The 26,287-nt window shown below is 43.8% G+C and overlaps 1 protein-coding gene across 1 annotated transcript in view; it reads right to left on the bottom strand.

Annotated features, from left to right (window-relative positions):
- The window catches only part of LOC311135474 (integrin beta-3-like), a 31,124-nt gene extending 9,113 nt beyond the window's left edge, over nucleotides 1-22,011 (bottom strand). The window contains exons 1-10 of the mRNA XM_084169447.1: nucleotides 21,911-22,011; nucleotides 18,449-18,534; nucleotides 16,304-16,508; nucleotides 15,629-15,881; nucleotides 9,571-9,733; nucleotides 9,292-9,453; nucleotides 7,486-7,581; nucleotides 7,258-7,347; nucleotides 2,869-3,003; nucleotides 1,401-1,860 (exon numbers count right to left, since the gene is read on the bottom strand). Coding sequence (XP_084025573.1) covers nucleotides 1,401-1,860; nucleotides 2,869-3,003; nucleotides 7,258-7,347; nucleotides 7,486-7,581; nucleotides 9,292-9,453; nucleotides 9,571-9,733; nucleotides 15,629-15,881; nucleotides 16,304-16,508; nucleotides 18,449-18,534; nucleotides 21,911-21,992 — 1,732 coding nt within the window. The 5' untranslated portion in view covers nucleotides 21,993-22,011. The remainder of the gene's footprint in view (nucleotides 1-1,400; nucleotides 1,861-2,868; nucleotides 3,004-7,257; nucleotides 7,348-7,485; nucleotides 7,582-9,291; nucleotides 9,454-9,570; nucleotides 9,734-15,628; nucleotides 15,882-16,303; nucleotides 16,509-18,448; nucleotides 18,535-21,910) is intronic.
- Nucleotides 22,012-26,287: the final 4,276 nt, after the last annotated feature.

Raw genomic sequence — 26,287 nt, forward strand, 5'->3', positions numbered from 1 at the left:
TGCACATTGGGAAATAGAGCAAATAAGGTTGTGAGAATTGGATTGGAGAGGGTAAATGTACGACTAAGCAGGCAGAGTACATGTTTTGCAGTGATGATGTTGGTTATAAGGGGATACAGGAATATGGGATACAAGCTAGTGACTTAGTGCTTGTGAGTGGATTTCAGTGAATGTAATGCTTTAAATCAAGAGTTATCAGAGCACTGGCCTAAAAGTGAATAGATTTACAGTACCCCAAATCCAGCATTACAGAAGGCCTTAATCCACTATTTGACAGGGGCACAGATAATGTAGGCCTTTACATGTGTTCCCTGTGTTCAGTAGCCTTTTCGCCTTACCTCACAAGGCAGCCACTCTGGCATCGCTTACAGTTAATGACCTCAACCATTAGAGCTAAACTCTAAGGATGGTCATACATTAGAAATGTGCTTTCGTTGAACCACCCAAACTGAAGCTCAAATTGACACCACACTAACTACTTACTGTAAGAACTACTGTTAACACATTACTTAAAGCTTTCTTAAACTTGTGGTGCAGTTATAATGTATTGTAATACTTGACATAAGCATGATTAGCCTTTTTAGATCAAACTCAACCCACACTAACTACTTACACACAAACAATAAACCTTTAACTACTTGTTCTTTCTACGCGACATATGCAAAGTCTGAGCTTGGCAGGCACTTGTTCTATCATTACCTCAGGAGCTCAGCTCAAACACAAACACACCCGTCGAACGCATGGCTTAGCCCACACAGCTGCGGCACACAGCACAGAGCCACATGGTTGTTGTGAATGGAGCTAGCCCTTAGCAGAACAGAGAGAGAGAGAGAGAGAGAGAGAGAGAGTTAGCAGAACAGAGAGAGAGCGAGAGAGAGAGAGTTAGCAGAACAGAGAGAGAGAGAGCAAGAGAGCGAGAGAGAGAGAGAGAGAGAGAGAGAGAGAGAGAGAGAGAGAGAGAGAGACTGGCTGGCTGGCTGGCTGGCTGGCTGGCTGGCTGGCTGGCTGGCTGGCTGGCTGGCTGTTATTGTTGGTAATTCCTCCCAGTAAGGTGGGGATTGAGGATGGCTAATACTGGCCTGGAAAAAGCTCAAAGATTTTTCCCTAGAAACTCTGACAGAAACAACTGAATTTCTTCTGAGAATGTCTAAGTTTATCTTGGGAAATAGTGTTATAGAAGTTGTCTGAAGGTAAATCCCACCACATTAAAGGTCAGATTGTGATGAAAGATTATAGGGCAAAAACACTGAAATACCTATACAGTTATAGAACTTGCCGGAAATAAATTCCCAGCTAACTGAAATGTAAACATGTGACCAGACCAGGAAAAAGTCTGGGCTGTAGTTATAAGCACTTTGAAACCCCATCCTCCCATCCTCCCTCCTTCCCTCTACTCTCACCTGAGCACAGCTCGCCCTTGTAGCGCAGGCAGTTGAAGTCATCGCACTCGCACAACTTGCCCCACACCTTGCCAAAGTCGCTGCTGTGGCACACGCATTGGCCGCACACGCAGTCGCCCCTCCCAGTGCACACCGCTGCCCCAGGACCCCCTGCCCCCCCAATGCCCCCGGTGGAGGGAACACTACACCGGTCCTGTTCCTTGGCGCTGTAGTCACCCTCGGCACACTCGCACCGCGGCCCCAGTCGCCCCGGGTGACACAGGCAGATGCCGCACTCGTAGGTGCCGTTGCCATTGTTACAGACAGGGCTGAGTGGCTGGGCGTGGGCCTGGCACTTGCACTCGCACTCGAAGGTGACGGTGACGGTCAGAGAGTCCTTGAAGCCCACAGGCTTGATGACGAATGTCTTGCGCTTGTCCTTGGGGCAGCCGCGCGCCCGCGCCTCCACGCTGAAGGAGACCTGGGTGGAGGAGTGGAGAAGTAGAAGGGAGGAGGAGTGGAGGTAGAAGAGGTTAGGACAGTGAGTAGATGGGTAGCACACAGGAGGAATTTGTAATGTGAATATGTGGTTCTAGAGAAGGGGATGTTTAGTGTGTTTTTTTGTTTAGTAAGTTAAGTGTGTGTGTCTTGGGTGCGGGACTGCGGGTGTCTATGAGTATACGAGAAGTGTGCAGTGTATATGAGCATCTCTCTTTTCTGATGTTTTCTGTGTGTATATGACTGACCCCCTCCACATGCGAGTGCGCGTGTGTGACTGTCCTAAGCTAGACAGTTGGACATGGATCATGAGGCTGGCACGAGTGAGTCAGAGCACTGGGGCAGTGTGTAGGAAACGGGCTGGTGCCAGGCCCAGACACACACACAGACAAACACACACACACACACACACACACACACACACACACACACACACACACACACGAGTAACACACCCATCAAATGACAAGGCGAAAGAAAGAAATGTACCCCCTCCCCCATAATAGGAGAAAACAAATAAAGAGAATAAAAGAGGGAAGGAAGCAAGCTCCCTGGAGGAGCGCATGCAGATCTGTAATGACCTCTCAGGAAAATGAAATAATAATAAGGACGGAGTGAGAAAAGAGAGTATAGAGTTCCTTGACCCCGTTTGAATCCTTAAAAAATACACCCTTCCTTCGTCCCTTCCTTGAAGTAATCATTGATCTGACATGACTAGCTAGGTGAAAGTGTTTTAATGGAACCCTTCCTAATCTATCAATTTGTGCTAGATCAGTGATTACTTCAAGGAAGAGAGGAGGGAAGGGTGCATAATTATTATTATTTTTAAAAAGTATTATTTGTTAAGGGCCCCGGAGAGGACCATGTCTTCTATTTTGAGTCTAGCAGGAGCGTATAGGCTAGGGATGACCTCTCAGGAAAAGGAGAAAAAATAAGGAAAGATGAAGTGATAGGAAGAACAGTTAAAAGAGAGGCGAAAATGCCCTCTTACCGTGTCTCCTATCTTGAGTCCAGAGCAGGACTTGATGCCAGGGATGACCTCTCCGTTAAGACAGGTGGCGCTGAAGGACAGAGACAGCTCCTCAGGTACCCCCTGTGTCTCCATGTCAATCACCGAGCGGATTTTCTGTCCGCAGAAATACACACAGATGAAACAAGCCATAAAACACACACATGAAACATAAAACACTAATATGTCTGGATTGGATAAGTATTCAACCCCCTGAGTCAGTACATGTTAGAATCACCTTTGCAGCCATTACAGCTATGAGTCTTTCTGGGTAAGTCTCTAAGAGCTTTCCACACCTGGATTGTGCAACATTTGCCTATTATTCTTTTCAAAATTCTTCAAGCTCTGTTGAATTGGTTGTTGATCATTGCTAGACAACCATTTTCAGGTCTTGCCATAGATTTTCAAGCAGATTTAAGTCAACACCGTAACTTGGCCAGTCGGGAACATTCACTGTCTTCTTGGTAAGCGACTCCAGTGTAGATTTGACCTTGTGTTTTAGGTTATTGTCCTGCTGAAAGGTGAATTCATCTCCCAGTGTCTGGTGGAAAGCAGACTGAACCAGGTTTTCTTCTAGAATTTTGCCTCTGCTTAGCTCCATTCCATTTATTTTTTATCCTGAAAAACTTCCCAGTCCTTAGTACAGACTGGGATATGTTCCAGGATTAATCCGATAACATTGAGGAGTTTACCACAACAGTCACGGGCTTCATCAATAATCAATAGGGCATAGACGATGTCATCCCCACAGTGACTATAAGAACGTATTCCAACCAAAAACCATGGATTACAGGCAACATCCACACTGGGCTAAAGGCTAGAGCTACCAGCTTACAATAAATGGGACACAGACATGGACGTATACAAGAAATCCCACTACGTCCTCCGACGAGACATCAAACATGCAAAATGACAATATAGGAGGAAGGTGGAAACCTATTACACCGGCTACGACGCTCGTCGTATGTGGCAGGGCTTGCAGTGTCAGAGGAAGGCCCCAAAAAATTGCCTAAGACTCCAGCCACCCAAGCCATAGACTGTTCACTCTGCTACCGTCTGGCAAACAGTACCGGAGCATCGGCTCTCGGACCAACAGGCTCTAAGACAGTGTCTACCCCCAAGCCATAAGACTGCTAAATAGCCAGACTGCTAAATAGCCAGACTGCTAAATAGTCAATAGTCAATTAATGGTACCCAAACTATCTGCACTGACTCTATCTTGCACTGACCCTACACCCACTCACTAGACTTTATATACACACCATATATATGTAGACACTCACACACACACACACTACACTGTCGCTCCCACACAAATCCCTAACACATTCAAACACTACATACACACACACATACCGACACAACACAAACAAACATACACACACTCACTTTCACACTCGTCATTTGCTGCTGCTACTCTGTTCTTTATTTTACTGTTATTATTATCTATCCGGATGCGTAGTCACTTTACCCTGCCTTTATGTACATATCTACCTCAAGTACCTTGTACCTCTGCACATTGATCTGGTACTGGTACAGTGGGGAAAAAAAGTATTTAGTCAGCCACCAATTGTGCATGTTCTCCCACTTAAAAAGATGAGAGAGGCCTGTAATTTTCATCATAGGTACACGTCAACTATGACAGACAAAATGAGATTTTTTTCCCCAGAAAATCACATAGTAGGATTTTTAATGAATTTATTTGCAAATTATGGTGGAAAATAAGTATTTGGTCAATAACAAAAGTTTCTCAATACTTTGTTATATACCCTTTGTTGGCAATGACACAGGTCAAACGTTTTCTGTAAGTCTTCACAAGGTTTTCACACACTGTTGCTGGTATTTTGGCCCATTCCTCCATGCAGATCTCCTCTAGAGCAGTGATGTTTTGGGGCTGTCGCTGGGCAACACGGACTTTCAACTCCCTCCAAAGATTTTCTATGGGGTTGAGATCTGGAGACTGGCTAGGCCACTCCAGGACCTAGAAATGCTTCTTACGAAGCCACTCCTTCGTTGCCCGGGCGGTGTGTTTGGGATCATTGTCATGCTGAAAGACCCAGCCACGTTCAATGCCCTTGCTGATGGAAGGAGGTTTTCACTCAAAATCTCACGATACATGGCCCCATTCATTCTTTCCTTTACACGGATCAGTCGTCCTGGTCCCTCTGCAGAAAAACAGCCCCAAAGCATGATGTTTCCACCCCCATGCTTCACAGTAGGTATGGTGTTCTTTGGATGCAACTCAGCATTCTTTGTCCTCCAAACACGACGAGTTGAGTTTTTACCAAAAAGTTATATTTTGGTTTCATCTGACCATATGACATTCTCCCAATCCTCTTCTGGATCATCCAAATGCACTCTAGTAAACTTCAGACGGGCCTAGACATGTACTGGCTTAAGCAGGGGGACACGTCTGGCACTGCAGGATTTGAGTCCCTGGCGGCGTAGTGTGTTACTGATGGTAGGCTTTGTTACTTTGGTCCCAGCTCTCTGCAGGTCATTCACTAGGTCCCCCCGTGTGGTTCTGGGATTTTTGCTCACCGTTCTTGTGATCATTTTGACCCCACGGGGTAAGATCTTGCATGGAGCCCCAGATCGAGGGAGATTATCAGTGGTCTTGTATGTCTTCCATTTCCTAATAATTGCTCCCACAGTTGATTTCTTCAAACCAAGCTGCTTACCTATTGCAGATTCAGTCTTCCCAGCCTGGTGCAGGTCTACAATTTTGTTTCTGGTGTCCTTTGACAGCTCTTTGGTCTTGGCCATAGTGGAGTTTGGAGTGTGACTGTTTGTGGTTGTGGACAGGTGTCTTTTATACTGATAACAAGTTCAAACAGGTGCCATTAATACAGGTAACGAGTGGAGGACAGAGGAGCCTCTTAAAGAAGAAGTTACAGGTCTGTGAGAGCCAGAAATCTTGCTTGTTTGTAGGTGACCAAATACTTATTTTCACCATAATTTGCAAATAAATTCATAAAAAATCCTACAATGTGATTTCCTGGATTTTTTCCCCCTCAGTTTGTCTGTCATAGTTGACGTGTACCTATGATGAAAATTACAGGCCTCTCTCATATTTTTAAGTGGGAGAACTTGCACAATTGGTGGCTGACTAAATACTTTTTTCCCCCACTGTATATAGCTGGTACTGTATATAGCTCCATTCTATTTTATTCCTCTTGTGTTAGTTACTATTGTATTATTTTTTTAAATACTTTTTTAAAACTCTGCATCGTTGGGAAAAGTTTGTAAGCAAGCATTTCACTGTAAAGTCTACACCAGTTGTATTCGGCGCATGTGATAAATAACATTTTATTTTGATTTGATAACATGATGCAGCTACCACTATGCTTGAAAATATGGAGAGTGGTACTCAGTAATGTGTTGTATTGGATTTGCCCCAAACATAACATTAACAAAAAGTTAATTGCTTTGCCACATTTTTTTGCAGTATTACTTTAGTGCCTTGTTGCAAACAGAATGTATGTTTTGGAATATTTTTATTCTGTACAGGCTTCCTTCTTTTCGCTCTGTCAATTAGGTTAGTATTGTGGATTAACTACAAGGTTGTTGATCCATTCTCAGTTTTCTGCTATCACAGCCATTAAACTCTATAACAGTGTTAAAGTCACCATTGGCATCATGGTGAAATCCCTAAGCGGTTTCCTTCCTCTCCGACAACTGAGTTAGGAAGGACGCCTGTATCTGTGACTAGGTGTATTGATACACCATCCAAAGTGTAATTAATAACTTCACCATGCTCAAAGGGATATTCAATGCTTGCTTTTTTAAAAACCCATTTACCAATAGGTGCCCTTCTTTGCGAGGCATTGGAAAACCTCCCTGGTCTTTGTGATTGAATCTCTGTTTGAAATTCACTGCTTGACTGAGGGACCTTACAAATAATTGTATGGGTGGGGTACAGAGATGAGGTAGTCATTCAAAACTCATGTTAAACACTATTATTGCACACAGAGTGAGTCCATGCAACTTATGATGTGACTTGTTAAGCACATTTTTACTGAACTTATTTAGGCTGGCCATAACAAAGGAGTTGAATACTTAATAACTCAAGACATTTCAGCTTTTCATTTTGTATTAATTTGTAAAGATTTCTAAAAACATATTCCACTACGACATTATGGGTTATTGTGTGTAGGCCAGTGACAAATTTTTTTTCGAAATTCGAAATTCAGGCTGTAACACAACAAAATGTGGAAAAGGTCAAGGGGTGTGAATATGTCTGAAGGCACTGTAGATACAAACACATACACACACACACAGAGACTCATGCACGCACCTACCCACACGCAGACACACACACAGACACAGACACAGACACACACACACGCACACACACGCAGGCCCACTCACCGCATAGGCATTCAATATGAGCTGGATGACATTGCCTGAGTCATTGGACAGGGTGCCCACAGTGGTCCCAGGAATCAGCTCACTGTAGTTCTGTCAAACAAATAATTGAATACATTTTAATTCCATTGTAAGTCAAAACATGTGAAGATTGGTGGAAACTTTCCAAGGACACTGTAAATCAAATGTGATTGATTGGTTGGTTGGATGGATGAATGAATTGTTACTGACCTGGTAGAGGGGCACCACAGGACTGGTGACAGCAAAGATGAGGTTGATGTTGTTCTCTGACATCTTCTCTGTGATCAGAGCCAGTGACGGGTAGTCCTGGAAGAGGGAGAGCAGGGTGAGGAGTTTTAAACACACGAGCACACACATGCATATACAGTGAGGGAAAAACGTATTTGATCCCCTGCTGATTTTGTACGTTTGCCCACTGTCAAATAAATGATCAGTCTATAATTTTAATGGTAGGTTTATTTGAACAGTGAGAGACAGAATAACAACAAAAAAACCCAGAAATAAATGTTATAAATTGATTTGCATTTTAATGAGGGAAATAAGTATTTGACCCCCCTCTCAATCAGAAAGATTTCTCGCTCCCAGGTGTCTTTTATACAGGTAACCAGCTGAGATTAGGAGCACACTCTTAAGGGAGTGCTCCTAATCTCAGCTTTTTACCTGTATAAAAGACACCTGTCCACAGAAGTATTTAATCAATCAGATTCCAAACTCTCCACCATGGCCAAGACCAAAGAGCTCTCCAAGGATGTCAGGGACAAGATTGTAGACCTACACAAGGCTGGAATGGGCTACAAGACCATCGCCAAGCAGCTTGGTGAGAAGGTGACAACAGTTGGTGCGATTATTCGCAAATGGAAGAAACACAAAATAACTGTCAATCTCCCTCAGCCTGGGGCTCCATGCAAGATCTCACCTTGTGGAGTTGCAATGATCATGAGAACGGTGAGGAATCAGCCCAGAACTACACGGGAGGATCTTGTCAATGATCTCAAGGCAGCTGGGACCATAGTCACCAAGAAAACAATTGGTAACACACTACGCCTTGAAGGACTGAAATCCTGCAGCGCCCGCAAGGTCCCCCTGCTCAAGAAAACACATATACAGGCCCGTCTGAAGTTTGCCAATGAACATCTGAATGATTCAGAGGAGAACTGGGTGAGTAGTGTTGTGGTCAGATGAGACCAATATCGAGCTCTTTGGCATCAACTCAACTCGCCGTGTTTGGAGGAGGAGGAATGCTGCCTATGACCCCAAGAACACCATCCCCACCATCAAACATGGAGGTGGAAACATTATGCTTTGGGGGTGTTTTTCTGCTAAGGGGACAGGACAACTTCACCGCATCAAAGGGATGATGGACGGGGCCATGTACCGTCAAATCTTGGGTGAGAACCTCCTTCCCTCAGCCAGGGCATTGAAAATGGGTCGTGGATGGGGTATTCCAGCATGACAATGACACAAAACACACGGCCAAGGCAACAAAGGAGTGGCTCAAGAAGAAGCACATTAAGGTCCTGGAGTGGCCTAGCCAGTCTCCAGACCTTAATCCCATAGAAAATCTGTGGAGGGAGCTGAAGGTTCGAGTTGCCAAACATCAGCCTCGAAACCTTAATGACTTGGAGAGGATCTGCAAAGAGGAGTGGGACAAAATCCCTCCTGAGATGTGTGCAAACCTGGTGGCCAACTACAAGAAACGTCTGACCTCTGTGATTGCCAACAAGGGTTTTGCCACCAAGTACTAAGTCATGTTTTGCAGAGGGGTCAAATACTTATTTCCCTCATTAAAATGCAAATCAATTTATAACATTTTTGCTATGCGTTTTTCTGGATTTTTTTGTTGTTATTCTGTCTCTCACTGTTCAGATAAACCTACCACTAAAATTATAGACTGATCATGTCTTTGTCAGTTGGCAAACGTCAAAATCAACAGGGGATCAAATACTTTTTTCCCTCACTGTACACATGCACATGCACACACACACAAACGACACATGATGCGCCAACCCGACTGACCATGATAGTAGACATGCTGTACATGTTCTCTGAGTTGAGGTGGCACTGCCCGTCATTGGGCTGCACGATACCCGCCAGGCGCCCGTCCAGCGCCACGTGGGTCTTGGCATCGGTGGTGAAGATCAGGAGGTGAGAGGCACCCTGACGCCAGCCGATCTTCTCCTGAGGTTGACCAACAGAGGATGGGTGAGTGAACAAAAATGGTAAAAAGATAAAGAGTTAGACACTGTGTGTGTGTGTGTGTGTGTGTGTGTGTGTGTGATGTTACACTGGCCTCACATTACACACAGCAGCCTGTATGATGGCGTCGAAGCCTCCCTCAGGGGCATCTCTGTTCCTGGACACGATCTGTTTCTTCACTTCCTCAGTGAAGCGGCCCACCTCCTCAGTCAGAGACAGCACATGCTTGTAGCCAAACTGGGGCAGGCATGTGGTGTTGATCCTGCCAATCAATTAATTCATTAATTAATCAATCAGAATCAATTAATTAATCAATCAATCCATCCATCCATTCAACCCACTGTTCTATTTGTACAAAGAGGGATTTTTTAAAAATATATTTACATCAGTGGAGGCTCCTCAGAGGAGGGGAGGACAATCCTCTGTGAATTTTTTTTTTTTTTTATAGTAAAACATTAAAAAAGTTATCCTTTTTAGATAAAACTATATTAAATATATTCATGTCACCAAATAATTGATTAAAACACACTGTTTTGCAATGAAGGTCTACAGTAGCCTCAAAAGCACTCTGTGGGGTAGCACCATGGTGTAGCCGGAGGACAGCTAGTTTCCGTCCTCCTCTGGGTACATTGATTTCAATACAAAACCTAGGAGGCTCATGGGTCTCACCCCCTTCCATACACTTACACAGTAAGTATGACAACTTCCGGAGGATGTCCTCCAACCTATCAAAGCTCTTGCAGCATGAACTGAGATGTTGTCCACCCAATCAAAGGATCAGAGAACGAATCTAGTACTGAAAGCAAAAGCTACAGCTAGCTAGCCCTGCAGTGCATAAAATGTGGTGAGTAGTTGACTCAAAGCAAGAGAAAGACAATATTTAAACAGTTTTGAACAAATTAATTTCTTTAAAAATGAAGGAGAAGCAAGAGAGAGAGAGAGACAGCTAGCTATATTTTGTTGTAATTTGTTCACTTTCATTTACATTTTACATTTACGTCATTTAGCAGACGCTCTTATCCAGAGCGACTTACATTATTATTCTTTTTTCATACCCCCTGTGGGAATCAAACCCACAACCCTGGCGTTGCAAACGCCATGCTCTATCAACTGAGCTCCCTCCCTGCCGGCCCTGCCTCCCCTACCCTGGACGATGCTGGGCCAATTGCGCGCCGCCCCATGGGTCTCCCGGTCACGGCCAGCTACGACAGAGCCTGGATTCGAACCAGGATCTCTAGTGGCACAGCTAGCACTGCGATGCAGTGCCTTAGACCACTGCGCCACTCAGGAGACACTTTCACTTCGCTAGCGAATGCAGTTAGCTAGTTTAGCCTACTAAAAATACCTGGCTCAAAACAGAGAGGGATGCTATGTTAACTAGCTGGCTATGGCTATCCAACACTGGAACTCTTCCAAGTCAAGGTAAGCATTTGCTTTTATTAATTTATTGCCACCGGGGCCCACAGGTGTAACTGCTAAACTGCTTGCTGACTGTACACTGTACTACATGAGTGTAGCAGGTTTACTAGCTAGTTGTTATGTTGACTATGACGTTATTAGCTGATATGGTGAAAACTACAGTGAGGGAAAATAATATTTGATCCCCTGCTGATTTTTTACGTTTGCCCACTGACAAAGAAATGATCAGTCTATAATTTTAATGGTAGGTTTATTTGAACAGTTAGAGAAAGAATAACAACAAAGAAATCCAGAAAAACGTATGTCAAAAATGTGATAAATTGATTTGCATTTTAATGAGGGAAATAAGTATTTGACCCCTTCTCAATCAGAAGGATTTCTGGCTCCCAGGTGTCTTTTATACAGGTAACAAGCTGAGATTAAGAGCACACTCTTAAAGGGAGTGCTCCTAATCTCAGTTTGTTACCTGTATAAAAGACACCTGTCCACAGAAGCAATCAATCAATCAGATTCCAAACTCTCCACCATGGCCAAGACCAAAGAGCTCTCCAACGATGTCAGGGACAAGATTGTAGACCTACACAAGGCTGGAATGGGCTACAAGACCATCGCCAAGCAGCTTGGTGAGAAGGTGACAACAGTTGGTGTGATTATTCGCAAATGGAAGAAACACAAAATAACTGTCAATCTCCCTCGGCCTGGGGCTCAATGCAAGATCTCACCTTGTGGAGTTGCAATGATCATGAGAACAGTGAGGAATCAGCCCAGAACTACACGGGAAGATCTTGTCAATGATCTCAAGGCAGCTGGGACCATAGTCACCAAGAAAACAATTGGTAACACACTATGCCGTGAAGGACTGAAATCCTGCAGCGCCCACAAGGTCCCCCTGCTCAAGAAAGCACATATACAGGGCCGTCTGAAGTTTGCCAATGAACATCTGAATGATTCAGAGGAGAACTGGGTGAAAGTGTTGTGGTCAGATGAGACCAAAATCGAGCTCTTTGGCATCAACTGAACTCGCCGTGTTTGGAGGAGAAGGAATGCTGCCTATGACCCCAAGAACACCATCCCCACCGTCAAACATGGAGGTGGAAACATTATGCTTTGGGGGTGTTTTTCTACTAAGGGGACAGGACAACTTCACAGCATCAAAGGGACGATGGACGGGGCCATGTACCGTCAAATCTTGGGTGAGAACCTCCTTCCCTCAGCCAGGGCATTGAAAATGGGTCGTAGATGGGTATTCCAGCATGACAATGACCCAAAACACATGGCCAAGGCAACAAAGGAGTGGCTCAAGAAGAAGCACTTTAAGGTCCTGGAGTGGCCTAGCCAGTCTCCAGACCTTAATCCCATAGAAAATCTGTGGAGGGAGCTGAAGGTTTGAGTTACCAAACGTCAGCCTCAAAACCTTAATGACTTGGAGAAGATCTGCAAAGAGGAGTGGGACAAAATCCCTCCTGAGATGTGTGCAAACCTGGTGGCCAACTACAAGAAACGTCTGACCTCTGTGATTGCCAACAAGGGTTTTGCCACCAAGTACTAAGTCATGTTTTGCAGAGGGGTCAAATACTTATTTCCCTCATTAAAATGCAAATCAATTCATAAAATTTCTGACATGCGTTTTTCTGGATTTTTTGTTGTTGTTATTCTGTCTCTCACTGTTCAAATAACCCTACCATTAAAATTATAGACTGATCATGTCTTTGTCAGTGGGCAAACGTACAAAATCAGCAGGGGATCAAATACTTTTTTTTCCCCTCACTGTATGTAGACTGTGTGTACCAGATAGCTGTTATGATATGAAGGTTTGTCTTGGAAAGGTTTTTTCGCATGGTCACGGACAGCTGATGTATTGTGCACTGAAGTCTACAAGCAAAGGGAAAAGGTCAGAGGAGGAGAGTGTGTAGATGCTAGAAGGAATTATGCAACGAGCAAAATGTTCATGCTGTAAGTATGTGGCTACTATGAAAGTGAACCGTGTTTGCGTGTGATCAGGGGTGTATTCATTCCGCCGATTCTGTTGATGCAGGCAAGAGTGTGCAAGGCGGTATTGAATGTGTCACTGTCTGTCTCCTTCATTACGTTGTAAACTTTCATTGATAGGCTAGGTTGTAGCAACCTCATGATGGGTATAGGGAAAATTTGAGAACCATGTACATTTTTACATTACATTTTACGTCATTTAGCAGACGCTCTTATCCAGAGCGACTTACAGGAGCAATTAGGGTTAAGTGCCTTGCTCAAGGGCAGATCGACAGATTTTTCACCTAGTCGGCTCGGGGATTAGAACCAGCGACTTTTTGGTTACTGGCACAACGCTCTTAACCACTAAGCTACCTGTCGCCCCAATGTAGTAGCCTAAACCTATCGATGTTACATTGAGCTGGGTGAATGGAATATGAATGACAGTCATCCATTGTGCTGTAATAGAAATAAGGCCATGCTCATTAAAAAAAATATTGTCTTCCCTCATTTTAAACGTCACCGACCGCCATTGATTTACATTGCATTCGGAAAGTATTCAGACCCCTTGACTTTTTCTGCATTTTGTTACGTTACAGCCTTATTCTAAAATGGATTAAATTGTCGTCCCCCCCCCCCCCCCATCAATATACACACAATACCCCATAATGACAAAGAAAAAACAGGTTTTTAGACATTTTTGCAAATGTATTATTGTATATATTGTGTACAGACAAAGTATATTACCTACATACAGTGCCTTCGGAAAGTATTCAGACCCCTTGACTTTTTCCACGTTTTGTTAGCTTACAGCCTTATTCTAAAATTAATTAAAAACATTTATTTCCCCTCATCAATCACACAATACCCCATAATGAGAAAGCAAAAACAGTTTTTTGTAAATGTTTGCTAATTTACTACAAATAAAAAACTGAAATATCACATTTTACATAAGTATTCAGACCCTTTACTAATTACTTTGTTGAAGCACCTTTGGCAGTGATTACAGCCTCGAGTCTTCTTGGGTACGACGCTACAAGCTTGGCACACCTGTATTTGGGGAGTTTCTCCTATTCTTCTCTGCAGATCCTCTCAAGCTCTGTCAGGTTGGATGGGGAGCGTCGCTGCACAGCTATTTTCAGGTCTCTCCAGAGATGTTCGATCCAGTTCAAGTCCGTCCTCTGGCTGGGCCACTCAAGGACATTCAGTCACTTGTCCCAAAGCCACTCCTGCATTGTCTTGGCTGTGTGCTTAGGGTCATTGTCCTGTAGGAAGGTGAACCTTCGCCCCAGTCTGAGGTCCTGAGCGCTCCAGAGCAAGTTTTAGGTGTCTTTTGGCAAACTCCAAGCGGGCTGTCATGTGCCTTTTACTGAGGAGTGACTTCCGTCTGGCCACTCTACCATGAAGGCCTGATTGGTGGAGTGCTGCAGAGATGGTTGTCCTTGTGGAATGTTCTTCCATCTCCACAGAGGAACACTGGAGCTCTGTCAGAGCGACCGTCACGTTCTTGGTCACCTCCCTGACCAAGGCCCTTCTCCCTTGATTGCGCAGTTTGACCGGGCGGCCAGCTCTAGTAAGAGTCTTGGTGGTTCCAAACTTCTTCCATTTAAGAATGATGGAGGCCACTGTGTTCTTGGGGACCTTCAATGCTGCAGAAATGTTTTGGTACCCTTCCCCAGTTCTGTGCCTCGACACAATCCTGCCTCGGAGTTCTACGGACAATTCCTTCGACCTCATGGCTTGGTTTTGCTCTGACATGCACTGTCAACTGTGGGACCTTATATAGACAGGCGTGTGCTTCTCCAAATAATGTCCAATCAATTGAATTTACCACAGGTGGACTCCAATGAAGTTGTAGAAAAACATCTCCAGGATGATCAATGGAAACAGGATGATAAGTATCCAGATCCTTTGCTATGAGACTCGAAATTGAGCTCAGGTGCATCCTGTTTCCATTGATCATCCTGGAGATGTTTTTCTACAACTTCATTGGAGTCCACATAAGGTTTTCTGTTTTTTATTTTTAATACATTTGCAAAAATGTTCGACAGACCTGTTTTTGCTTTGTCATTATGGGTTATTGTGTTTACATTGATGCTGATTATTCTTTTTTTAATCAATTTTAGAATAAGGCTGTAACGTAACAAAATGTGGGAAAATTGAAAGGGTCTGAATACTTTCCGAATGCACTGTAGATATACAGTCCTGTTCTATTTTGGAGAGAGAGCGAGCGAGATAGAGAGACAGAAATAGAGAGAGTGAATGATAATGTGGGTGTGAGAGGAAGCAAAGCCTCAAATCTGTGAAAAGCGAGTTCAACTAAACCAGGGTGGAGTCAGACAATCTTGTAATTGCTGCTTAAACCCCTGTTGAGATCTCTGGATTACCTCTGTCTGACTCCTACATGCTGACTAAGCATCATCACCCACAGAGTCTCACAATGACTCAACAACAACAGCTAGCTTTTACACAAAACAGTTTAAAGGCACAACCTACAATTTCAACAGCCTGACCTTGCCACTGTTTGGTGAGATGAAGGACTGGGCTGGGGAAATGTAACCACTCTCAAGTTTAAAGAGGGAGTTATACAAGGACTGATAGTTCTTGGTGTTTTATTGAGAGAAGTGTGCAAATGGGTGTCAATGTGGTTGAACAGAGCTTTCCTCTTCCCTATTCTAAAATATATATTTCCCATCTTAATGTTATTAACCTGTATAAATTAAGGATAAACTAAAACAAAGTTAACCCTAGTTTAATAACCCTGGTTTACCCGTGACAGGGGTTGAGCAGGGCCTCCTTGGGGGAGATGTACATGTAAGGCGACAGTGGCTTGTCCACGAAGGCTCCGAAGCCCATGCGCAGGTTGCTGGTGGTGCGTCCCATTTCCTTGGCCAGGCCTTTCCCCAGGGTGCGGAGGCGGAACAGGTCGTCGTTCATGGAAAAGGACAGGTCCATGAGGTAGTACAGGTCCACCGGGTAGTCCTCTACCTGGCGCACCTTCACTGTGAACCGCTTGGAGTCGTCTGACAGGGGGAGAGGTGGAAATTTGGGATGAGCTGGTCTGTATGTAATGACCTCACCGGGTCTCATGTAATAATATCACCTGGTCTGAGGGTGATGGAGTCTCAGTCTAATAATCTCACCTGGTGTGAGGGTGATGTGAAGTCTCACTTGGTCTGAGTGTGTAATAATCTCACCTGTTTTGAGTGCAATAATACCACCTAGTATCAGTGTAATAATCTCACCTAGTTTGAGTGTAATGATTTTACCTGTTGTCAGTGTAATAATCTCACCTGGTCTGGGGATTTAATAATCTCACTTGGTCTGAGTGTAATAATCCCACCTGGTCTCATTGTGTTAATCCCACTTGGCCAAAATGTAATAGGCATAATCTCTTTTGATCTGAGTGTAATAATCTCACCTGGTCTCAATCTAATAATCTCACCTGGTCTGAGGGTGATGTGAAGTCTCTGAGGTTGGATCTGGGTGGCGTCGACCGTGTCTCCGGCTGCCTTGTCGCTGAGGGGCCGGTCCTCTTTCACCTGCAGCTTGCTGGTGGGGAACTCAAGGGCGGTCTGATCACAGCCCGCCGCCACCAGGTTACGCTTCAGGTCACAACGAGAAGAGCCTGCCACCCCCTGCCCAAAGTCCTGATGGAACAATCCAGGAAGTTAGTTAGAGAAACAGGAAGTGTTTACTGATGGTTGATAGTTTGGCAACACTTTGTATAAAGTGTGACTTTTTGGGGCTCTTGAAGTATTAAGTAGCAGTACACATCATGAACAATATAGTTCCTGAAATGGCGTGCTGCAGTGCAGTGATCTCTCCCCTTCCTTCCCTTCAACAAAGCTAAAAGTAGCAGTTATAACACTGCCTATGTGTTGTGTGGGGAAGGCCATCTTGTTTTTAGCCAGGCCATGGAGGTGAAAGGGCAAGTCCTGACATGCCCCATACCATAGAAGGGTCGTTCCACGAATAGAGTACTTTTGCATCACTTTGATATTTTGATTAGAAATTGTGGACCAATATTGAATTTAAAAGCCTGTTATATTAAACGAAATGCCCTTTAATATAGACCACATGGAGAATTCAAAAAATCATATTTTTTATATGAATAAATGCTTGCTAAAGTGCCAAAATCCTTCATTTTAACATGTCAACCACCGTCAACCGGTGTCACTTCTAGGAAGATTTTAACCTACTTAATCCCAAAATGTCTCCAAATTTCACCATCATTGTAAGACCCTAGTTATTTTGTTGCTTTGACAAAGTCATTTCTGAAGATGATTATTTATTTCATGTGATTAGTGATTGATTTACTTCTGTCCCACATTTTAAGGTCAACCCTGTTACATGAACTGAACTCTTGTTTTAAAGGGATACTTTGGGATTTTGGCAGTGAAGCCCTTTATCTACTTCCCCAGAGTCTGATGAACTCATGAATATCATTTTTATGTCTCTGCATCTGGTATGAAGGAAGTTAGAGGTAGTTTCGCGAGCCAATGCTAACTAGCATGCTAGCAGTTATCATAGACTTCCAGTCATTGTGCTAACACTAGTTATCAATTGCGCTAACGCTAGTTAGCAACTTGCTTCAAACAGAGAAATAAAAATGTTATCCACGAGTTCATCTGACTCTGGGGAAGTAGATAAAGGGCTTCATTGCCAAAATCCTGAAGTATCTCTTTAATATGGTGAAACTATTCCTTTTTAAATATTTTTTTCAAAAGAAACACTGAACATCTAATAATCAAATCATAGAGTAAAAGGTGTGCTGGTTGTACTCTTTTTGGCAATTTCTGGTGTTTTGTGGTGGAAAACTGAGCAGGCCGAGCATAACACGTAAACCCTGTTACCCATAAATAGACAGGCTAGAACTGTTTTAACAATTTCATATTATTTTTTTAAAAGCTTGCATTCAATTGCCACTCCCTGCTGCACACAACACGCTTCAATTCCCCCTGTCATAAGTGGATTCATGGCTGATTTAAGAAGAAATCGTCAACCCTGTTACTTTATTTGGCACTTAACAGGCACTTACTTGAGAGTTGAACATGTGCTTTTTCTAACACAATGTTAAAATTAGGTCAATTAACGTTTTATTTTACCAAGTTACACTTCTCAAAAGACACTGAATTGGTGGAACGACCCAGAAATAGAATCATAGGGAGAATTCATGGAGAAAATGAATAAACATTTCAGGGAGGAAGGGACTAACACATGCCAGGGAGTTGCCAAAGGGCAGTCCCCAGCCATTGCCAGTAATTACAATTACAACACTATTCTGTGGCCCAACTAACGTCATGTCATACAATGAGAATTCATTGCTCTAACCATTTCCTGTGATTCATCACCAGATTGATTACAACATGTCCAAACAGGAGTCATCTGCGTGCTACAAGACTGTGTTAGCCTTCTGAGCTAAGCCTAGGCATTAGATCAGGGGACCTAGCATGAGTCTTTAGGTTATAGGCAAGCTTATTTTTACTCATCATGTAATCTATATTCACCAAACCATCTCTGTTACACAGGACAGTGATCCCTCAGGAAAGGAGAATTGAAGGACAAATTAGGGAGAATTTAGGCCCACCTCTTGGAAGCACCACGCACAGGTAGGATGTACAGCCAGACACTGCTTACATGTGCTGGCCCCTCGGGATGTACAGATGTTGGAACCTGGAATGACAGTGGAGTCACTCACCAAACTCTACGTAAACATAGCATGTAGACACACATGCACACACATATGCATAGTACACATACAGCAATCATACATATAGAAACGTGCAAGGTCGCACACAAACAAACAGGTTTCATAACAACAGAAAGAAGCACAATCTGCTAAATGTATTACTGACCCAATTCGGTGTGTGTGGCTCTTACAAAAAAGTCCTACAGGAATCATGCAGGAATTCGACCCTTTGTGAAGGAATTGTGAAGGTGTTGAAATTCCTGCAGGACCATGACAATTGCTGCAGGAATCCTGCAGGACCGAAACCTGCAGGATTCTGATATTCCTGCAGGATATGGAAATTCCTGCTGGACCAAGTAAATTCCAGCACGAATCCTGCAGGACTGAATCCTGATGTTGTTGGTGTACCAGCCATATTAAAACCAACTATCACCAAGTTTACCATAGCAGACATTCGTTTCCCTTTACACCAATACACATAAGCTGTTCATGTGATGTCACCATTACTCTCACTCTTTTACCTATGCTTTTACCATTTTTATTAAAAATCGCATATTTTCTTTCTCCTAGGAATCATATTTTATGCAATGCTGGTGAAATGGAACATGCCCGCTGTTGCTGCATTGAATAATACAATTGCTATGCAATCAGATATCTTGTGCTTTATGTGGATGAGGAAGGGATCCCGCGGGTTGTACTACAGGAAAATGGCCCTGCAAATCTTTTAGAATTACCGTCAGGAATCTTACCTACAGGATGTCCAACAGCATTGTGGGTCCATTTTGCTGTAGGTAGTGCTTCAGGAAATAATCCTGCAGGATTTATTTGAGGACTATTTTCAGGATTCCTGCTGGATTGTTTTCTTGAAGGACTACCTGCATGATTCCTACAGTTTCCTGTCCTACAGGAAAATGGCTCTGAAAATCCAGTGGGATATCCTGCAGGAATAGGAAGTCCTGCAGGATATACAGTGGGGAGAACAAGTATTTGATACACTGCCAATTTTGCAGGTTTTCCTACTTACAAAGCATATAGAGGTCTGTAATTTTTATCATAGGTACACTTCAACTGTGAGAGACGGAATCTAAAACAGAAATCCAGAAAATCACATTGTATGATTTTTAAGTAATTAATGTGCATTTTATTGCATGACATAAGTATTTGATACATCAGAAAAGCAGAACTTAATATTCGGTACAGAAACCTTTGTTTGCAATTACAGAGATCATACGTTTCCTGTAGGTCTTGACCAGGTTTGCACACACTGCAGCAGGGATTTTGGCCTACTCCTCCATACAGACCTTCTCCAGATCCTTCAGGTTTCGGGGCTGTCGCTGGGCAATACGGACTTTCAGCTCCCTCCAAAGATTTTCTATTGGGTTCAGGTCTGGAGACTGGCTAGGCCACTCCAGGACCTTGAGATGCTTCTTACGGAGCCACTCCTTAGTTGCCCTGGCTGTGTATTTCGGGTCGTTCTCATGCTGGAAGACCCAGCCACGACCCATCTTCAATGCTCTTACTGAGGGAAGGAGGTTGTTGGCCAAGATCTCACGATACATGGCCCCATCCATCCTCCCCTCAATACGGTGCAGTCGCCCTGTCCCCTTTGCAGAAAAGCATCCCCAAGGAATGATGTCTCCACCTCCATGCTTCACGGTTGGGATGGTGTTCTTGGGGTTGTACTCATCCTTCTTCTTCCTCCAAACATGGCGAGTGGAGTTTAGACCAAAAAGCTCTATTTTTGTCTCATCAGACCACATGACCTTCTCCCATTCCGCCTCTGGATCATCCAGATGGTCATTGGCAAACTTCAGACGGGCCTGGACATGCGCTGGCTTGAGCAGGGGGACCTTGCATGCGCTGCAGGATTTTAATCCATGACGGCGTAGTGTGTTACTAATGGTTTTCTTTGAGACTGTGGTCCTAGCTCTCTTCAGGTCATTGACCAGGTCCTGCCGTGTAGTTCTGGGCTGATCCCTCACCTTCCTCATGATCATTGATGCCCCACGAGGTGAGATCTTGCATGGAGCCCCAGACCGAGGGTGATTGACCGTCATCTTGAACTTCTTAAATTTTCTAATAATTGCGCCAACAGTTGTTGCCTTCTCACCAAGCTGCTTGCCTATTGTCCTGTAGCCCATCCCAGCCTTGTGCAGGTCTACAATTTTATCCCTGATGTCCTTACACAGCTCTCTGGTCTTGGCCATTGTGGAGAGGTTGGAGTCTGTTTGATTGAGTGTGTGGACAGGTGTCTTTTATATAGGTAACGAGTTCAAACAGGTGCAGTTAATACAAGTAATGAGTGGAGAACAGGAGGGCTTCTTAAAGAAAAACTAACAGGTCTGTGAGAGCCGGAATTCTTACTGGTTGGTAGGTGATCAAATACTTATGCCATGCAATAAAATGCAAATTAATTACTTAAAAATCATACAATGTGATTTTCTGGATTTTTGTTTTAGATTCCGTCTCTCACAGTTGAAGTGTACTACCTATGATAAAAATTACAGACCTCTACATGCTTTGTAAGTAGGAAAACCTGCAAAATCGGCAGTGTATCAAATACTTGTTCTCCCCACTGTATACTCTGCAGGATTCCTGTAGGATTTTTCATGCAGGATTCCTGTAGGACTTTTTTGTAAGGGTGTAGATAGCCTAATTCGGTGTGTGTGTACATGTGTGTGTTTGACATAAGACACCTTTTTAATAAATAGTGATTCTTCTTTGCAATCAATCAAATCACTTTTGGCATGCTTATTGAACTTCAAGGAATGGGACACACCTGCACACAAGCTCGCATGCACACACACACACGCACACACACACACACACACACACACACACACACTATTAACATGATGAAGCTACTTATGACTGATGGTCCTCTTACTAGCACAATGCTAAGCCTATAATTCCCCTTTGTCATCTCATCAGGTGGTAAGGAATCATAATGGGAAACATGGAAACTGGAGGCCAGTCTCAAACAGTCTGAGGAGAGCACGGAGAGCGATGTGGACAGATTTAGGCAAATTACAACAAAACGAGTTTGGGGTTAAATTATTTTATCCATTTATCCAGTTATAATTAATTTAGTTTGATCAAATATAATGATTCTCTATAATAATATCCAAAATTATGTTACTGAATCTATGAAATGTTCATCTTTGTAACGATCTTACCATTTCATGGGACCGTTTAGAAACTACAGTGTCAAACTTGTGCTTGTAGCTGTAGCCTATTTCCCTGTCTCAACTGCGTTTTGCGCCCTCTCCCAACAATTATTAATTATTACACCGATGTTGAAAATGCAGCAAAAGCACACGGCTAGAAGTAGTACATTTAGATCACATAGTTCAAACTTACCCAAAACATCAATAACTGCAAATAAAACTAAATAACATATCCAAAGTTTAATCCTTTGCGTTATGTGAGTAGGGCTACACATCTTGGCGAGGGCACTTCGTCAGGACGAACGGCGCAGGCGTTTGGCAAGACAGTTCGTTTGGGCTACTTTAAATGCCCCCCTCCCTTCCGCCTTCGCTCAGTCTGCGATCCCATACAACTCCAAATAGAGTAAACTCAAAAGCACTTTTTTCCTCTATCCGGAAAAGCCTACTGCCTTTTGAGAAAAAAAAGCACAAGCATTTTATGCCCTTTTCTTATCCAAAAATAATATTCATCTGAATGTAGGCCTACCAGTCAATATACAATTATGAAGCACATTTTAGAACACTATATTTTAATGTTTAAGCTTTGTAAATACTTTTTGTCTTCAATATGTTGAATATTTGTATTAGGCCTATATCATAGCTATAATAGCTATAATAATATATAGTATTAAGTCTTATTATATTACATAACGTTTTTAAATACGATTGAAATACATGTATGACACATATGGAGTAACTTGATACTATGTTAGGTAGGTTTAAAATGGTCGGGTTTGAAGTTGAAATTTGGAATTTTCTTTGGTTTACTCAAGTCAACTAATATTTTAAAGATATTACCTACAGTATTGCTACAAATCGTCCTAGTAGTATTACAGACCACTACTTAGTTAAATAAAGTTTACAGTCAGAACAATATCCCATTGTGAACACAGTTATGAGTCAATTCTGCTGACATGGTCGCAATGAGTCAGTATGATAAGGTGTTGATTATGAAGCTGCTTTATGGCCCATCCGGAGTACTTCAGTTATTGCAGTGACACCGACACACACACCCACACACACACACACACACACACACACACACACACACACACACACACACACACACACACACACACACACAGTCCATTGTCATATGTATGAAGAGTCCATTGTTATACAATCATTTGATGTACAATGTGTTATATGTTTTCAGTAAGTGCAGTAGCACACTTTCCCCTCAAGGAAATATGAGATGAGGGCAAGCAGTTCAACACAGGTAGGTCACATTAGGCTATTCACAATTTTGGGCATTTTTGGTCCATTATGACATCACAACTACATATTAATGTGAGCCCATAGAATTAGAATTGTCATTCTTATTCTATGTGTGAGCCAGCCAATTAGGTAGAACGGGAAACTTAAATCCATTCTACCTAATTTCTACCAGCATGTTAAATGTGCAACCAGAGGGAAAAAAACTCTAGACCACCTTTACTCCACACACAGAGACGCATACAAAGCTCTCCCTCGCCCTCCATTTGGCAAATCTGACCATAACTCTATCGTCCTGATTCCTGCTTATAAGCAAAAACTAAAGCAGGAAGCACCAGTGACTCGGTTAATAAAAAAGTGGTCAGATGACGCAGATGCTAAGCTACAGGACTGTTTTGCTAGCACAGACTGGAACATGTTCCGGGATTCTTCAGACCGCATTGAGGAGTACACCATATCAGTCACTGGCTTCATCAATAAGTGCATCGATGATGTCGTCCCCACAGTGACCGTACGTACATACCCCAACCAGAAGCCATGCATTACAGGAAACATCCGCACTGAGCTAAAGGGTAGAGCTGCCGCTTTCAAGGAACGGGACTCTAACCCGGACGCTTATAAGAAATCCCGCTATGACCTCCGACGAACCATCAAACAGGCAAAGAGTCAATACAGGTCTAAGATTGAATCGTACTACACTGGCTCTGACGCTCGTCGGATGTGGCAGGGCTTGAAAACTATTACAGACTACAAAGGGAAGCACAGCCGCGAGCTGCCCAGTGACACAAACCTACCAGACGAGCTAAACCACTTCTATGCTCGCTTCGAGGCAAGCAACACTGAAGCATGCATGAGAGCACCAGCTGTTCCGGATGACTATGTGATCACGCTCTCCGTAGCCGATGTGAGTAAGACTTTTAAGCAGGTCAACATTCACAAGGCCGCAGGGCCAGACGGATTACCAGGACGTGTACTCCGAGCATGTGCTGACCAACTGGCAAGTGTCTTCACTGACATTTTCAACATGTCCCTGACTGAGTCTGTAATACCAACATGTTTCAAGCAGACCACCATAGTCCCCGTGCCCAAGGACTCTAAGATAACTTGCCTAAATGACTACCGACCCGTAGCACTGACGTCTGTAGCCATGAAGTGCTTTGAAAGGCTGGTCATGGCTCACATCAACAGAATTATCCCAGAAATCCTAGACCCACTCCAATTTGCATACCGCCCCAACAGATCCACAGATGATGCAATCTCTATTGCACTCCACACTGCCCTTTCCCACCTGGACAAGAGGAACACCTACGTGAGAATGCTATTCATTGACTACAGCTCAGCATTCAACACCATAGTGCCCTCTAAGCTCATCACTAAGCTAAGGATCCTGGGACTAAACACCTCTCTCTGCAACTGGATCCTGGACTTCCTGACGGGCCGCCCCCAGGTGGTAAGGGTAGGTAACAACACATCTGCCACACTGATCCTCAACACGGGGGCCCCTCAGGGGTGCGTGCTCAGTCCCCTCCTGTACTCTCTGTTCACCCATGACTGCATGGCCAGGCACGACTCCAACACCATCATTAAGTTTGCCGACGACACAACAGTGGTAGGCCTGATCACCGACAACGATGAGACAGCCTATAGGGAGGAGGTCAGAGATCTGGCCGTGTGGTGCCAGGACAACAACCTCTCCCTCAACGTGACCAAGACAAACGAGATGATTGTGGACTACAGGAAAAAAAAGAGGACTGAGCACGCCCCCATTCTCATCGACGGGGCTGTAGTGGAACAGGTTGAGAGCTTCAAGTTCCTTGGTGTCCACATCACCAACAAACTATCATGGTCCAAACACACCAAGACAGTCGTGAAGAGGGCACGACAAAGCCTATTCCCCCTCAGGAGACTGAAAAGATTTGGCATGGGTCCTCAGATCCTCAAAAGGTTCTACAGCTGCACCATCGAGAGCATCCTGACTGGTTGCATCACCGCCTGGTATGGCAACTGCTTGGCCTCCGACCGCAAGGCACTACAGAGGGTAGTGCGTACGGCCCAGTACATCACTGGGGCAAAGCTTCCTGCCATCCAGGACCTCTATACCAGGCGGTGTCAGAGGAAGGCCCTCAAAATTGTCAAAGACTCCAGCCACCCTAGTCATAGACTGTTCTCTCTGCTACCGCACGGCAAGCGGTACCGGAGTGCCAAGTCTAGGTCCAAAAGACTTCTCAACTGCTTCTACCCCCAAGCCATAAGACTCCTGAACAGCTAATCATGGCTACCCGGACTATTTGCACTGCCCCCCCACCCCATCCTTTTACGCTGCTGCTACTCTGTTAAGTATTTATGCATAGTCACTTTAACTCTACCCACATGTACATATTACCTCAACTACCTCAACTAGCCGGTGCCCCCGCACATTGACTCTGCAACGGTACCCCCCTGTATATATAGCCTCCCTACTGTCACTTTATTTTACTTCTGCTCTTCTTTTTCTCAACACTTTTTTTGTTGTTGTTTTATTTTTACTTTTTTTTGTTTAAAATAAATGCACTGTTGGTTAAGGGCTGTAAGTAAGCATTTCACTGTAATGTCTGCACCTGTTGTATTCGGCGCATGTGACCAATACAATTTGATTTGATTTGATTTGATTTGATTTGATGTCACAACTGATCAATACATTCCAAATGTCAATTTGAACATTCTGGTGACTGACTACTGAACATAAAACACCAGTACCAAGCCAATCTACCAGAATCCCCCTGAGATATAGTTATTACAGTAAATCACAATAAAATATAGAAAGTGTTACCAGATAAAAGATGCTGCTTTCAATCTCCTTAATGCTGAGGAGATTCCTGCAGCCGCTACAGGAAGATAATGCTTTAACAGGGAACCTTGGTGCTGCCAGTGACAACTCTCTTCAGCCTACCACACCATCTCAACCCAAGGCCACTGAGAGGCTTCCAGACCTCAACCAGAAGGTTCTACACATCTCGCATTCACTCTCCAGAATCGCAGTACTGGAGGAAGAAGGCCATCTGCAATGGGAAGAGTCAAGGACTGCATGTAGCTCCAACATCTCAGCAGAGCGGGGAGGCTACTGTTCCTCCCATCCGGAAGCTACTGCATCCCATCCGCAACAAGAGGGATCAAACCTGTGTGGTGAAAGACATCTACCTCCATTTCACCAAGCCATTGAAGGCAGTCCATGGAGCCAAAATAGTCGCCAAGATGCCACTGCCTCCCATTAGAGCCAGAGTGCCAAACAATGATGCCAAGAAGGAGCCATTCCAGCCAGTCAGACCAGAGGGCAGCC

This window comes from Coregonus lavaretus, assembly GCF_964263955.1.
Source record: "Coregonus lavaretus genome assembly, chromosome: 1".
Lineage (NCBI taxonomy): Eukaryota > Metazoa > Chordata > Actinopteri > Salmoniformes > Salmonidae > Coregonus > Coregonus lavaretus.